The 14,959-nt window shown below is 42.6% G+C and overlaps 1 protein-coding gene across 1 annotated transcript in view; it reads left to right on the top strand.

Annotated features, from left to right (window-relative positions):
- Positions 1 to 14,959, top strand: part of Acoxl (acyl-CoA oxidase like) — a 277,217-nt gene that overhangs the window by 36,656 nt on the left and 225,602 nt on the right. The window contains exons 3-5 of the mRNA XM_051183431.1: positions 4,950 to 5,033; positions 9,133 to 9,219; positions 9,680 to 9,778. Coding sequence (XP_051039388.1) covers positions 4,950 to 5,033; positions 9,133 to 9,219; positions 9,680 to 9,778 — 270 coding nt within the window. The remainder of the gene's footprint in view (positions 1 to 4,949; positions 5,034 to 9,132; positions 9,220 to 9,679; positions 9,779 to 14,959) is intronic.

Raw genomic sequence — 14,959 nt, 5'->3', positions numbered from 1 at the left:
GTTTTCTGGAGTAGTCGAAAGTTCCTGGGAGGAAAAGTACATGAAGTACAGGGCTAGTCTTTGTTACCAAATGTTTCCAGCATTCTGTTCAGACACTACTCTGTGATCCCAGTAACCATCACAGGACATGCGAGCCAGACACAAAGGCTGCACTGGAATGATTAGATTTTCTTGAGATGATGACGGAATCACCGGAGGCTTCCATCATTGGGAAGGCACAGCATGGGACTGAATCTGGAGGTGCTCTGGTGCCATCATCACAGTTTACTGGTTGATTCCGAACACATATGGATATGCAAAGTACCTAGAATGGTTAACATAATTCTGTAACAGAGCCAAGCTGGTGGGCTCTCATTCATGAGTTCAAGACTCATCCGAAAGCTTCTAAGATGATGTGACTCTGACAAAAAGACAGACATATCAAGGGAACAGAATAGAGAGCCCTGACTGAAATACACATTTGATCAGTTGATTTATTCTTCATAGTGTTGCTGAGGAACTCAACAAGAAAAGGAACATCTTTGTAATAAATGATGCTGAAGCAAATTTAAAAAAATGTAAACCTAGATCCCTACTTCAGACTACATGCAAAAATAATTATACAGCTTTTTAGAACACAGATTTTAAAATCAGCTCACAAAAAGAGCAAAGAATATCCTTCTGACTTTAGGGTAAGCAAAAGTTCCTTAACGAGAGCGAGGGGAGGGGAGCGCTCTCCCTAGGACCCCCTGACCATGCATAAACAAAAAGTGTAAATTGGTCTTCATTAAAAATGGAAAACTGGTGATGACCTTCTATGAGGACAAGCCTCTCACAAATGATCTCCGTCATCCCTCTCTAGAAAAGAAGAAACACAAGAAAAGGTGCCTGTTGCGGGCCCTGATTTGTACTTCATGGATGTGACATGCCCAAAATGCTAAAAAATAACAACGGTCTCGAGCTGTTGGAAACCAGCAGTCTTGTGTATATATAGGCTGCTCCACTGTCCTCCATCAGGCCTCAGGTGGAAAAGCAAGGCTGACAGAAGGCTGCACCTTCATGAGGAAACAGTCCTAAAAGAACACTGCACTAATTTACAACTGGTGGAAACGTACTGCAGGCTGCCTGCCTGTGGGTGCAGAGAGGTCCTTGTGGACACGCTGACATCGGAGGGAAAGCAATGCTTTCCACACTTCCAATAGTTCTGAACTTTGTTGATTTTCATTGAGGTAATATGTGTGTGTTTCAGACATATTAATCTCTGGATTAATATGTGTGTGTATCAGACATCTCTAGATTAATAAGACTTTTTTTTTCTCCCCAGAATTTGTAGCAGAATATCACAGCATAGAGATCTGCTACATAAATACCTTGAAAGAGAGTAATTTAGGACAGACTGTCTTCCTTCTGTTTGAAGCTTAACTTGCTACTCAGATGTTTTTGATAGATGGGCTGTAATTTCAGATATAATAAAAGTCTGAATTTTTATCTGTACAGCTAAATTTACATGATTATATAATCATTAGGTTTGGTTTGAATATATCCAATGTACATGAATGTAGCTGTTGACATAGCAGAGATATTAAAAAAGATGCAAAAATGCATTGACTAATGATTGATCCCAATCAATATAGTTGCTAGTGTTGCCCATTAATGATATGATAAATTTACTAATAATAAATATTAATTACACAACTAGCTAATCAAAGACAAAAAAAGAATTCATGTGTGTAGATGATGTTCGAACTATATGCCAGCAATACAGTCAATTAAATCAAACCCAGTCCAGGTTTCAGTACTTGATCTGACTTCTCGAAAATGAACCAGCTGAAGTGCATACTTGAGTTAACACCAGGGAATGGCAAACTCCTACTGACGTTTCCCATCAGGTCTAATAATAAACATGGCTGTCTCCTGTGGAGACAAGGGAAGGGAAGTCATCATAATAAACAATTTCAAATGCTCCAAGATGGATGAATTCAACACATGTGCTTGCAGTTAGTTTCAAACTTGTGAGTAAAAATGGCTGCAATTGGATGTTACTATTAACAAAATTATATTCCTTTATCAATAGTGTGAATTTTCAGAATGAAGAAAACTATCTACACTTGATATTTCTATCTATCTATCTATCTATCTATCTATCTATCTATCTATCCATCCTCCCATCTACCTGCCTGCCTGTTTAATAGTTATTTAGAGACAATATATATATATATATATATATATATATATATATATATATATATATATATATATTCTGACTGATGTGGACCTTCTATGCAGACCAGGCCAACCTGGATCTTTCCTCTGCCTCCCATGTGCTGGGAGTTCAGGCTTGTGCCACTATGCCCAGGAGAGTTGCATGGTTTTGATGGTTTGGGCTTAGAAAAAGCAAAGCTAGTGATTGAAGGCAAAGGGATGTTTGTTCAGGTGACTATAGATAGCAGGACTCAGAATGATGGCATGGGGACACCTTGGCAGGATGATGCTGAACACTGGTGGTACAAAATAAAATGGATCAGTGATGAAGATTGGGCTACCAGAGTCCTCAATAATGAAGGCAGTGAGTATAGCAAGACATCCTCATAAGAGCTCTGAAGTTCTTGTTTCTGACCCTTGTTTTGACACTCACCAGGTAATTCTGGTTGGGTAACTCACTTGATTTCCCTGAGCATAAGCTTTTCCATCTTTCATGTGGCATCTGGGTTGTTCTAAGGATCAGTAAAACAGAGGACACTGGGCCCTTCAAAAAAGTCTCTGCTACAGTTGTTTTTCATTATCTGCTTGTAACTGACTCTTTGGTGCAATCCCAGGCTAGAGCCATGCAATAATTTCTGTGAGAGCCTGGAGGTATTTTAGGAAATAATCAATACAAGATGTGTTGGGTTGCAGCCATGTTGAGAAGCATAAATCTTGACAGGATGGTGTTTGATGGAATTAATAATGCTTGAGAGAAACATTATGAAAACCTGTGGGAGAGAAAAATATGGAGGATGTCTAGGGAAAGAGTTGAAGCCACAGTGGGAACAGTCATCCAAAGAAGGTTGGTATTCTGCTGCTGATGGGGCAATGCACACACACAAGCATTACATGTGACTGTGTAAAGAAACACACACTAAGACATGCACGAGTGTACATGTCTATATATGTGTATATAGGATCATGAACACACTCTAACATAGAGGTTCATACACACAATATATACAAGATAGATGTGTCCACACCTGGCTACAAAAATACATGTGTGTACATTCATACTCACATGAGCAACCCATACCCGTTTTGTTGGTGGGGGTCAGAAGAAACTTACCCATGAGAAGACAACAAGCATGAATTCCAATAATGAGTAATTGCAAATTGTCCACTCAGGGTCTACCACCTTTCAGAAAATGCTGCTTCTGGCTCTTTCTGAATCAGAAAGTGTGTGTGTGTGTGTGTGTGTGTGTGTGTGTGTGTGTGTGTGTGTGTGCAAGCACATGCACAAATGCCTATATCTGTGTCTGTGTGTCTTGTGTGTCTGTGTGTAGGTCAATGTTGGTGCCTTTCTCTGTCACTTCCCACTGTATTTTTTGAGACAGGTTCTCTCACTGAATGTGGAGCTCAGTGATTTTGTTAGACTGGCTGGTTAAGAGCCCCTGGAATCCTTCTGTCTTTGTTAGAATCTCTGGTGCTAGAATTACAGACACCCACTTGTCACTGCACCTGGCTTTTTACAGGGGTGCTAGACTCCACACTCGGGCCCCCATGTTCGTGCAGCACACACTTTGACCCACTGAACCCTCTCTTAAGCCCTGCTCTAGTACTTTGTAATTAAACAGTGAAGAACTGTGAGCTCACTGCGCTTTGGAAGTTGCTGATGTTATGACAGGGAGAGAATCATCAAGGATGAGAGACCAGGATGTCATGGTTTTAAAATCATAAATCAAGCCCAGGGGTGGTGTTACAAACATTTTCCCCATTGGCCTAGTCTGAGAGCCGTGCCAGCCCCAAATAACACACAGAGACTGTATTAGATAGAAAGCTGTTGGCCTGTTACTAGTGTTTCTTATTGGCTAGCTCTGTCTTAAATATTAACCCATTTCTATTAATCTAAGTATTTCCACGTGGCCTTATCTTACCAGAGAGAGGGTCCAGACCTTCAAGTCCCTACATCGTGAATCTCCTACTACATCTCTCAGAATCCTCCTTGTCTCCTAACCCCACCTATCTTGCTTTCCTATTTGCCATCAGTATTTTATTCATTAACCAATAAGAGAAACATATTTACAGAATGACATCTCCCATCAGGATGGCCTATGCTTAGAAAGGGAAGATTATGGCTTTTCCTTTATCTAAGGGATTTTCTTCACATCTGTGTTGCTATATGCACATGTAGAGAAGCTAGGCAGGATGTCTTGGCTGCCTATATTGCAGGGGAAATATACTGGGAGGCCAGGGATAAGCTTGGTTAAGGTTAAGTAAAGCCTGTGGAGGATGGGACAAAGCATCTGTTCCCAGGCTGACTTCCAGTCAGGAGCAGTTGACTACCTGTTGTGTCAGAAAAGAGACTGTGGGGCTTCTAGGTGGTGAAATAGCAGGTAAAGGCACTTGTTGTCCATGATAATCTGATTTAGATCCTTAGGACCCATTTACAGTGGGAGAGAATTGACTCTTACAAGTTGGCCTGTGACCTCTACACATGCACTGTATCAATAAATAATTTTTTCTTAAACAAACAAAAACAAAAAACAAAAGGAAAAAAGTCCTTGAATACCACACCCAAATGGCCAGAGACCAAAGGCCACACTGACCCAAGATGAAAACATTTGCTTTCAGAAGAGCGTTGAAACTATTTCCTGACTTGACTTAAAACTGCTTTGTGTTATTCTATTGTGAACATATTACATAAATCACATGTTATTTAAAATGCATATTTCAAGGTCAGAAGATCAGGAGTAAATCTTGACATTGGTCTATTATATTTTCAGGAAGAAAAAAGGAAGAATTTCATCAGCCGAAGCCTTGTCCTGGGAGAGGTGCTCTGCATGGCGGATGTGGCCACATGTGTGAAGGTGCGAGCACTGGCAGCTCACCCTTTAGGAGCTGAGGGGCAGTGAAGTGATGAGCTCTCAGTGTAGTTATCGAGTGGGTGTCTGTAGAGCACCCACATCACGACTCATCTTCCTGCTTTTTCACTAGCATCGTCCATCCTCTTGTCTTTGCTTTTTGTTGTTTGTTTGCTTTTGAGATAGCCTCCTATGGCCTAGGCTAGCCTTGAACTCCTGCCTCTGTCTCCCAAGTGCTGGGATCACTAGTGCATAGATGACATTTTTTGCTTGGTTTTCATAAATACATATATCATGTATTAATGGATTAGTCTCATTTGTCTTAATTTCTTTCCCTCCCTTCCTTCCTGTCTTCCTCTTCCCCTTCCTTCCTTCCTTCCTTTTTTCCTTCCTTTCTTTCTCTTTCTCTCTCTTCCTCCCTCCCTTCTTTCCTCCCTCTCTCCCTCCCTCCCTCCCTCCCTCCCTCATTTCTTCCTTCTTTCCTTTCTCTCTCTCTCTCTCTCTCTCTTTCTTTCTTTCTTTCTTTCTTTCCAGAGACACAACTTCCCTGTATAGCCCTGGCTGTCCTGGAACTCACTCTGTAGACCAGGTTGGCTTAAAACTCACAGAGATCAGTCTGCCTCTGTTTTCTGAGTGCTAGGATTAAAGGCGTTCACCACTACTACCCTGGCTTCCTTTGTCTTTGTTTCATAAAAACAGTACCATAAGTGTCTGTGACTTGCTTTCTTCACTTAGCTATCACTGCTAAGATCAATCTATATTGTCACAATATTTGGTTTTGAACTTGTATTTAGTTATTTATTTTTTACATATGTGTGTGACATCATGGGGAGCACTACTGCTTCCTCATCCTACATGGAACTTGAATAATATTTGTTACTTTTGCATTACCATGACCCAAATACCTCTGAAACCAACACAAGGAAGAATGATTTGTTTTGGTTCATGGTTTCAGCTCGTTATGAGTGAGAAGGCATGTTGAAACAGGTGGTGCCTTAGTGGCAAGATTGTATAGCAGATAATCAACATCACAGCAGACCAGGAGGCAAAGAGCAAGACAGGAAGTGGGCAGGGATAATACCTCCCCAGGCACTGATCCTCTTGTTACAACCTTCTGAAATGTGACTAAGGTGTGTGTATGTGTGTGTGCTCTTGTTTACATATGGCAGCCACAGGACAACTGTGGTGTCATTCCTTAGCTATATATTTTTTATAATTAGATTGTTTATGTATTGAAAGAGAGAGAAGAGGGGTTGGGGAAGAGAAAGAGAAAGGGAGAGGGAGATAGAGAAGAAGAGAGAGACAAACAGACAGAGGCACAGAGACAGAGGGCAGAGAGAATAAGAATGCATCATGGTATGCCTGTGGAGTTCAGAGGACAATTTTCTGGGATCAGTTCTTTCCTTCTACCATCTAGATTCTGAAGTCTGAACTCAGGTTATCAGGCTTGGCAACAATACCCCTGGAACCATTTTGCTAGCTCCTGGATACTTTATTTTCAAAAAATAATTTTTTGAGATGGAGCTTTTACTGGCCTGGAACTCACTAAGTAGGTTAGGTCAACTGGCCAGTGAGCCCTGGAGATCCTCCTGTTTGCTTTCCCAGCACCGAGACTACAAAAGCATGCCATGGAGATTCTGGGGATCAAACTCGGGTCCCTGAGGTTACAAAGCAAGCACTTTGCTAACTAGGCTCTTTTACCAACTTACCCATGCCCCTGCCTTAATTATCTACCACGTGGTGGCTTCATTGGTGGATTAGGGTGAGGTCAACCAGCACTCTGCTCTGATGACCAGAATCACCTTCTCATCCCCAAGTGTGAGGTGAGGCTCTGCCAAGGATCACCATTTGTCTTTTCATACTGTCCTGACTTCAGATGCCAGCCTTCAGGCGTCTCCAGTGGTAGACTGTGGTGCGCTACCAGCCCTTTCTGGCATGCTGTGGTTATTGCTTCATACTCCTGATGGTGTAACCATCCTTTTTCTTCTCTAAATTATGGAGAAAGGAGAGAGACACACACTCCAAAACAGTAAATGTTGAGTACATGTGGGCAGTTAGGGTTTTCACAAGGGGTCTTTATTGCTTCCCTCAGTTTGTCCGCACATGAGAAAGGGGTTTCTAGTGCTCTATCCCCTGAAGTTTACAGGGACAAGGTAATGGATGGTTTTGACAGCAGTGAACACAGCGTCTTCTGGGACAACAGTTTGGATAGATGTCCATCTCTTGTCAGTTGCATTATCTCTGTCGCAGTATTTTCCTTTAAGCACCCCCTCCCTGGTTTGTGACATGTTTTGTAAGCATCACAGTTAATGGGATTTCATACACATGGTCATTCAGCTAAAGGCTAGGTATCTCCCAGAGTGCCTTCTTCTCTTTCCAAATCCACTCATCAGCTTGTCTCCAGAATACATACTGAATCTCTCCACTTCTTTCCTCACTGACCAGTGTATCCTGCCATCACCGCTACCTGCCTGCCTGACTCATTTTTCTGGCTAGAAAAATGTTCGCTTCCTAGGAGGCACTGCTGTAAACATGTCAGGCTAGAGGTCACCTGCTCAGGAACCCACCCCCAAACCCTCTCCCTGCACTTGGTTGCCTTCTGCCGTTTGGAGACTGTGGTTTTGTGAGGGGAAGTCCCCACACCGTTCTTGGTTGTGTGAGTGGAAGTGACACGGATGCTATCTATGAGCTGGCTACTTTCCTTCAAAGGTACAGGCCACCCTGGCCTAACTGCTTACGAATGTAGCCAGTGAATGGAAACTTCCTAAGCATGTACAAAAATAAATAAATAAATAAATAAATAAATAAATAAATAAATAAAATCCAGTTTTTCCCATTCCCAAGGAAGAGGAAAAGAAAGCCTAGAAAAGAAATATACGACAGCATTGACATTCGACATCAGCCAAAGAGATTTAAGACAAGAAAATTCAACTTGTTTTAGTTTGAATAAAATAAATTTAGTTGAGAAAAAAAAGAAAAGAAAAAAAGAAAAGAAAATTAGTTGTCTTTTAAACTAGACAGAGAAAAAAGTAAACCATTTTGTATTGATTCCATTTTCCAGATGTGTGAATACAGGTGACTCATTCAGTTACCAGTGACCACCCCCCCCCCTTGATTGAGCAAGATAGGCTTAATTTCTATAATTAAAGAATTCCATAGGTGAGTGAAACCTGAGTTCCCAAACCTCTCAGCTGTTATCTTTCTTCAACCCCATCAGGGTACGTTGGCTTTATTCGCTAGCTCGTGGTGAGATGGTAGTCAGCTGACCCAAGTCTCCATCTCTCTGGATTCCATTGTGTCTTGGTGACCACTTGGGATGGTCCCATTGAGATCCTTTGGATCCCATGAAATCCTGAAGTCATGTCCTCCTAAAGCCATTTATAAGACATTCAGACTCATTCTAGGGAAGGATGGTCGGGGGGGTGGGGGGCGGCGGGGGATTCAGAGTGTGTGGCTAGGAGAGGGAGAGCTCAGCACCAGAAAATGTCTACATACCTCCATCCTTTTTTCCCCCCCTGTCAATTGTCTTGATCCTTCCATGTGGTTTTGTTCTAGACATCTCTTTTTCTTCTTTGTGTTGGCGAGTTTTTGCCAACTTGACATTAACTAGTCATCTGAGAAGAGGGAACCTCAACTGACAACCCTCTCTATCATATTGGCCTATGTGGCATGCCTTGTGGGTAGTGCCACTCTAGGCAGGTGGGGGTGTATAAGAGCTAGATGAGAAAACCATGGGGATCAAGCTAGTCAGCAACATTCCTCAGTGGTCTCTGCTTCAGTTCCTGCCTTCAGGTTCCTGCCTTGGCTTTCCTTGATGAAAGCTGTAACCGGGAAGCTGAAAGAAACCCTTGACTCCCCCAAGTTGCTTTTGATCCTTATGTGTATCATAGCAGCATAGATCAAACTAGAACACTTCTCTTCCTCTTTCTTAAACCCCTGCTTCCTCTTCCCCTCCCCTTCCCCTGACTTATAAAAGGGCAGATAAAGACCTGTGTAGAATGAAGGATCCCTAGAGATACCCCCGAGTAGATTTTGACCAGTGTGTCTAGTTGTTGCTAAGCTGTTGATTGTGGTTAGTTATTGTTTATATTGTCCTTGTTTCTAGTGTGGAATCATTTCCTTGTTATTTGGTGGTGCCATCAACAATCTTGGAAGTCCTGAACATGTTAGCAAGTGGTTTCAACAACTCAAGGTATGATTCTTGCCTTAATAGATAGATATAATTTTCCATAGTATTTTTGTGTGAATGTGTGTCTGATTTAAAAAAAATTGTTTCAAATGAGAATTTCAAGACCATGTTTTAAAATATTATGCTACATCTGTCATATTCATTTTTTAAGATTAAAAAGTTTATGTGTATGGATGTTTTGCTTGGAAGTATGTCTGTGCACCATATGAGTGTCTTGTGCCTTCAGAGACAAGAAGAGGGTGTTGGATCCTCTGGAACTAGAGTTATTGGGTGGCAGTAAGCCATTATGTGAGTGCTGGCTACTGAACCTAGGTCCCCTGCAAAAGCAAGATGTGCTCTAAACCACTAAGCCAACTTTCCCAGCTTTCTGCTCCTTTTCTCGCTAATATTGTTAATTGTCTCAGGTCTTCAGCTAGAGATCACCTGACCATCTACCTCTCTTTTAATATCTCCTGAACTTCAGGAGCAGAAGTATACCGGGATGTTTGCAATGACTGAGAAGGGCCACGGGAGCAACGTGAGAGGCATCCAGACTGAGGCCACCTTTGACCTTGACAATCAGGTGAAGAGTCTGTTTCCTGTTTCATAGTTCACTGCAATAGGAGGCCTGTACAGACCACTCCATCTTCCTGAGTATGTGCTGCTGGGCTTCACACCCCTGCATGTGCTGTCAGGCTTCACACCCTCTGCATGTGCTGCTGGACTTCATACCTTGAGCTGGTTGAGAAGCTTAGGCTCAGAACAGCAGCTGGTTGTTTTAGAGAAGGACATGAGCTCAGCCTATGTGAGCAATACCAGCCTACACTTACAGTTCAGTACATGAATTCTTTAGTTATTCCCTAAAATGTTTCCATGGGAACAACAATAGCCACACTGTTGTTCTTTCCAACAGTAGTATATGAAGAAAGGAGGAGATGCCTTTGCTGTTGCTGTCTGTTGCACATGGCAGCACACCCAGAACTGAGGTTTCCTGATCAGGAGATAAGTCCTCTATGCCGTCGCAGTTGTCCCTCAATATTCATGGGGTATTATAGCTTCTAGGAATCTCTGATAATTCTAAATACACAGATGTTCAATTTCCTTATATACACAGCATAGTATTTGTGTAGGACCTGCCACATCTTCCCATATACTTTACATCATTTTTGATGACTCCTAATGCCTAATATAATGTGATGCTATGTGTCTGTATCATTTAGGGAATGATAAGAATGTATCTCAATACATAGTTGGTTGAATCCAGTGATGTGGGATTCACTCAGATAAAGGGCCAATTAATTCTATTAGGCAGTGTTTTGTGTGTGTGTGTGTGTGTGTGTGTGTGTGTGTGTTAGTTTGACTGTAACTGGCTCTCAATAGCTCATGGAGAGTGGCACTATTAGGAGGTATGGCTTTGTTGGAGTGGATATGACCTTGTTGGAGGAATATGTCACTGCGGGGTCAGACTTTGAGGTCTCCTATGCTCAAGCTATGTCCAGTGTCTCAGTTCACTTCCTGTTGCCTTTGGATCATGATGTAGAATTCTCAGCTCCTTCTCCAGCATCATGTCTGCCTGCATGCCACCATGTCCCACCATAATGATAATGGATTAAACTTCTGATTAAACTTCATGGTCATGGTGTCCTTCACAACAATAAAAACCCTAACTAAGATACTGTGTGCATGGTGTATGTGTACACATGTGCTCCCATGCAATGCATATAGAGGCCAGAAGAAGACATAGAGCTTCCTGCTGTACCACTCTCTTCCTTATTCCCATGAGACAGAGTCTCCCACTGAATCTGGATGGAGACAGACTAGCAGCCAGCCTGCCCCAGCGATACTCCTGTTTCTGCCCAGCACAGGATGGGGTGACAGAGAAGTAGAACCACACCTGGCTTTTTACCTGAGTCCTGGGGATTTAAACTTAGGTCCTCATCCTCAAGCAGCAAGTGTTCTTCCCCACTGAGTCATTTCCTAGCCCCTATGTGTTGTTCTTAACCACAACTCACATGGATTTTACTTGACAACCTGAAGGCACCTCAGCATCATTTTTTCTCCGTCATGTGATGACTCTGATCTTTCCCTTTTCATTTGGGCCTTTTGCTTCTCTTTTCTTTGCTATTCTTCCTTTCCCTTCCCTTTAAAATATTTATTTATTTATGTGTGTGTGTGTGTGCGCGCGCGCGCGCGTGCGAATGCGCGTGCCTGTGCGTGTGCATGTGTGTGTGTGTGTGTGTGTGTTGCACACACAGAGGTCAGAGGACAACTTGTTGGATTCAGTTCTCTCCTTTCACCATATGGGTTCTAGGGATTGAATTTAGGTCCTCAGGTTTGGTGGCAAGTGCTTCTACCCACTGAGCTATCTCACTGGCCCTCTTTTCCATTCTTATTAAATAAAGATGTTGGCCAAGACCTTCTAATTTGGTGTCTTTCTCCATGATGGACTACAACCAAAGCAGTGTGGAAGCTCTCCTTGGTGGCTCTCCACTGCTGGACTCACCCTGCCCCCACAGCCGGATATAGAAAGACACACAGTATCTTATTTGCTACTGGATATTCCTAAGGACTATGAGGTGTAACTGAATTCTTATGTGTGTACCCATGTTTGTGAGTAGGGTGGGGAGGAGACATCACACTAGTACTAGTGTCTGTGTGTCCAGTTCTAGTCTTCCATTTCCTCGAGTTTATCTTCTGAATCGGGACATCTTTAAAGCAAGTTTTGTTTGTTTGTTTGTTTCTTTCTTTGGGGGGTATAGAATCCTCATTGGATGAGTGGCCAGTGTTTAGAATGTCATATGCAGGGTTTCCTCTGCCCCGATGTTCATTCTCTACAGCAGTCAATGATATCCCACATCACATTATCCTTCATCACAAGGGTTGTGCCCTGCCATGCTGTTCCAGTGTCTTCTCTCTGTGTTATGTATTCTTTAGCATCGACACTCCCTTTATTTTGGGTAAGCAGTTTCTGCTAGTTGAGGATTCAAGTGGTAGTGGGCACTAAGCTAAGCACTGAGATAACCAGCCAACGGAACATTGTTGTTGCTGATTTACAGATGGAAAGGCTGAGGCTTACAGAGGTGAGGGACCTGACTCTAGTGATAGTTAATGAGGAGTCTTAGGCTGAACTGGAGCTGTGTTTCAGAGTGTGGCTTCCCCGCCAAGGGATGCTTTATTGACCTGATATCTTGTGGGTTTTGGCTGGCCTTTTTTTTTTTTTTTTTTTTTTTTTTTTTTTTTTCTTTTCCCAAGCTGTGATATTGAGATGACCTTGCAGTCATTATTTCTTCTTACAATTTTTTTTTTGACAAAAAATAATTTCTTGCATTGGTCCCATTTTCCCCAAACAGTGTAAGTGATTTTGTCACCTGCTAGGCCTCTGCAGCTGCCTCTTTCTGACAGGGGAGTTGCTGATGCGGAGATGGCAAGCACTGTCTCTCTAGTGGGTGGGAGAGAGGACCAGTCAGTCATACACTTCTGCAGGAGGGAAGCAGGGTAGTGGGGAGGGGGAGGGGACTAACACAGCAGGGGGTGACTTTCTCCCTTGGATTCATGTTTCTCCTTCATTTCCCTTTGAAAGTTGTGTAGCATATCAAATGAACCTTCCTTCCTTCACTTACTTTTTTGGGTTTTGGGTTCTTTTGTTTTCATTTGTATGGGAATAGCTTAGCCAGTGGGTATGGTTTGCTGTGAGATAAGAGTGTTATTTTCATACTCCATGCTAACTGGCAAAAATAAATCAGGTTATGACCAAAGCTTTTTAACTTTATTATTTTCCATCTACTTATTTATTTGTATTGTATGTTTGTGCACACACATGTGTACACATGTATGTACCACAGAACCCTTTGGGCAGTCAGAGAACAATTTGCCAGAGTCTGTTCTCTCCTTTCTACCATATAGGTTCCAGGAATTAAATTTGTCTCACTGGCCCCGTTTTACTTAAAAAAAGGTTTACTTTCTATTTTATATTATGTATGTGCGTGTGGAGGGAGTATATGTACAGTGTGTGTGCAGGTATCCTCAGAGCCCAGGAACGTGGGCTCTCCTGGAGCTGCCTGACGGGGTGCTGCGAACCAAAGTCAGATCCTTTGTAAGGACAAGAGTGGCACATGCTCTTGACCCCTGAGCCACCTCTCCAGCCCTCTATTTATTTTATCTTTGTTCCTATTTATTTTATCTTATTCTTTTACATTTCTTAGTGTTTGCATCTTTTACTATTGCTGGTCTTCCACAAGTAATCATAATTGTAACCAGCACACATGCTGGGCATTGTTTAGATTACAGTTTCAACTCCAGCATTTTGGCTGATACAAACTTTCCACGTCAAACCTCTTGCCAGAAGTGACAAAGCTCTTCCCGGGGTGGATTAGATGAGTACAGGACTGGTGGCCTCCCACCTTCTCCCCAGGCAGCCCCATGTTTCCAGGGCTCTTTTCTCCCTCCCCATCATGCTCTCGGGTTGTTTTGTCATTCTTGCCCATTGCATGTAGCCTGGAGTTACTCCTGCTTTCAGATTTCAGAGGCCATGGCTAGCCAGATAAGCTAAGGGCAATCTCCAGGGACTTCTCTTAAAGCGATTCAACTCGTCCATGTATTTTTCTGAAAAGCCCCTGCACATGTTAAAGGTTTTCCTGTACAAACTGATGTCAAAGATTGTTTTCTTAGGCTTCAAGACTGTGTTTCTTGGCCCGGTGGGAAAGCACAGTCTATACACTTTATAATCTGAAATCTGAGATAATCCTTGTGTGACCAAGAGCATGTTGGTTTAGCTGAATCGTATCTTCTACATTGTCAGCTCTAATTAAATGGCCAGTTCAGCTTTCTTCCATTTCCTCTGGGTCCTTGATCTGTCATAGGTACCCTGTACTCAGAGCTAGCGGTGTGGTCAGTACCTCCTTGGTAAGAGGTGTAAGGGGAACCCATGTGGTGAGCAAGACTGGGTGAGATGAGCCTCAAAGGCAATATTTCCACATGGATTGACTTCCAGACAGTAGGAAAGAGAAGCCTGGACTTGAGCAGAGACTGGAAACCAACCCTGCACACTGTCCCCATTTCTTCAGGCTGGGGATTAGTTTCAGGGTGTTTGGAGCTGGAATCTTTGGCTGTTACTGAGACAAACTGCCTAGGGTATTCTAAGACCCCCCTTGGAAGACTGAGGTTTCTTTATAGGTGTTTCTGTTCCAAGGGCTTGGTCACATGACTCTAGTCTGGGACCTTGGGGGCTTTATTATAGTCACTGACTAGTAAGATGTTCACAGAAGATTCTGAGACAACCAACCAAAGGCTTTGAAAGGTGTTTTCTTTTCCTTTAAAAAAAATCAAAATTAAAATTATTTTGGAGTGATATGCTAAGCAATGATGGGGTAGCTCACAGGTACCTGTTTTGCTCACAGCCAAGCCTGTGATTTTGGCATCTTGTTGAGTTAGTTGGTTGTCATTTAAACAAAGTTCTTATCATAGTTGCAGGATGACCAGGCCTGTGCAATAGCGGAAGACTTGAGAAGTTAGAGATTTACCCAGAAGGGAAAGACAAAATGGAATACATTTGTGTAGTCGGGAACAAACCATCCAGGACCCTGGATCATTGGATTGTTCCCTTTTCTCATGGGCATCCCATAGGTGAGGTGTTTGAAGGTCGGGAAAACTTAATGTATTCTACCAGTACCCGTGTGTGCTTCTGTGCCTCTCTCTCTCTCTCTCTCTCTGTGTGTATGTGTGTATGTGTGTGATGGTGATTAAATCCATTACCTTGAAACAAGAA

The sequence above is a fragment of the Phodopus roborovskii genome, unplaced genomic scaffold (genome assembly GCF_943737965.1).
Source record: "Phodopus roborovskii unplaced genomic scaffold, PHOROB, whole genome shotgun sequence".
NCBI lineage: Eukaryota > Metazoa > Chordata > Mammalia > Rodentia > Cricetidae > Phodopus > Phodopus roborovskii.
Note: the sequence above shows the minus strand (reverse complement) of the source record. Positions and strands in the feature narration are given on the sequence as shown.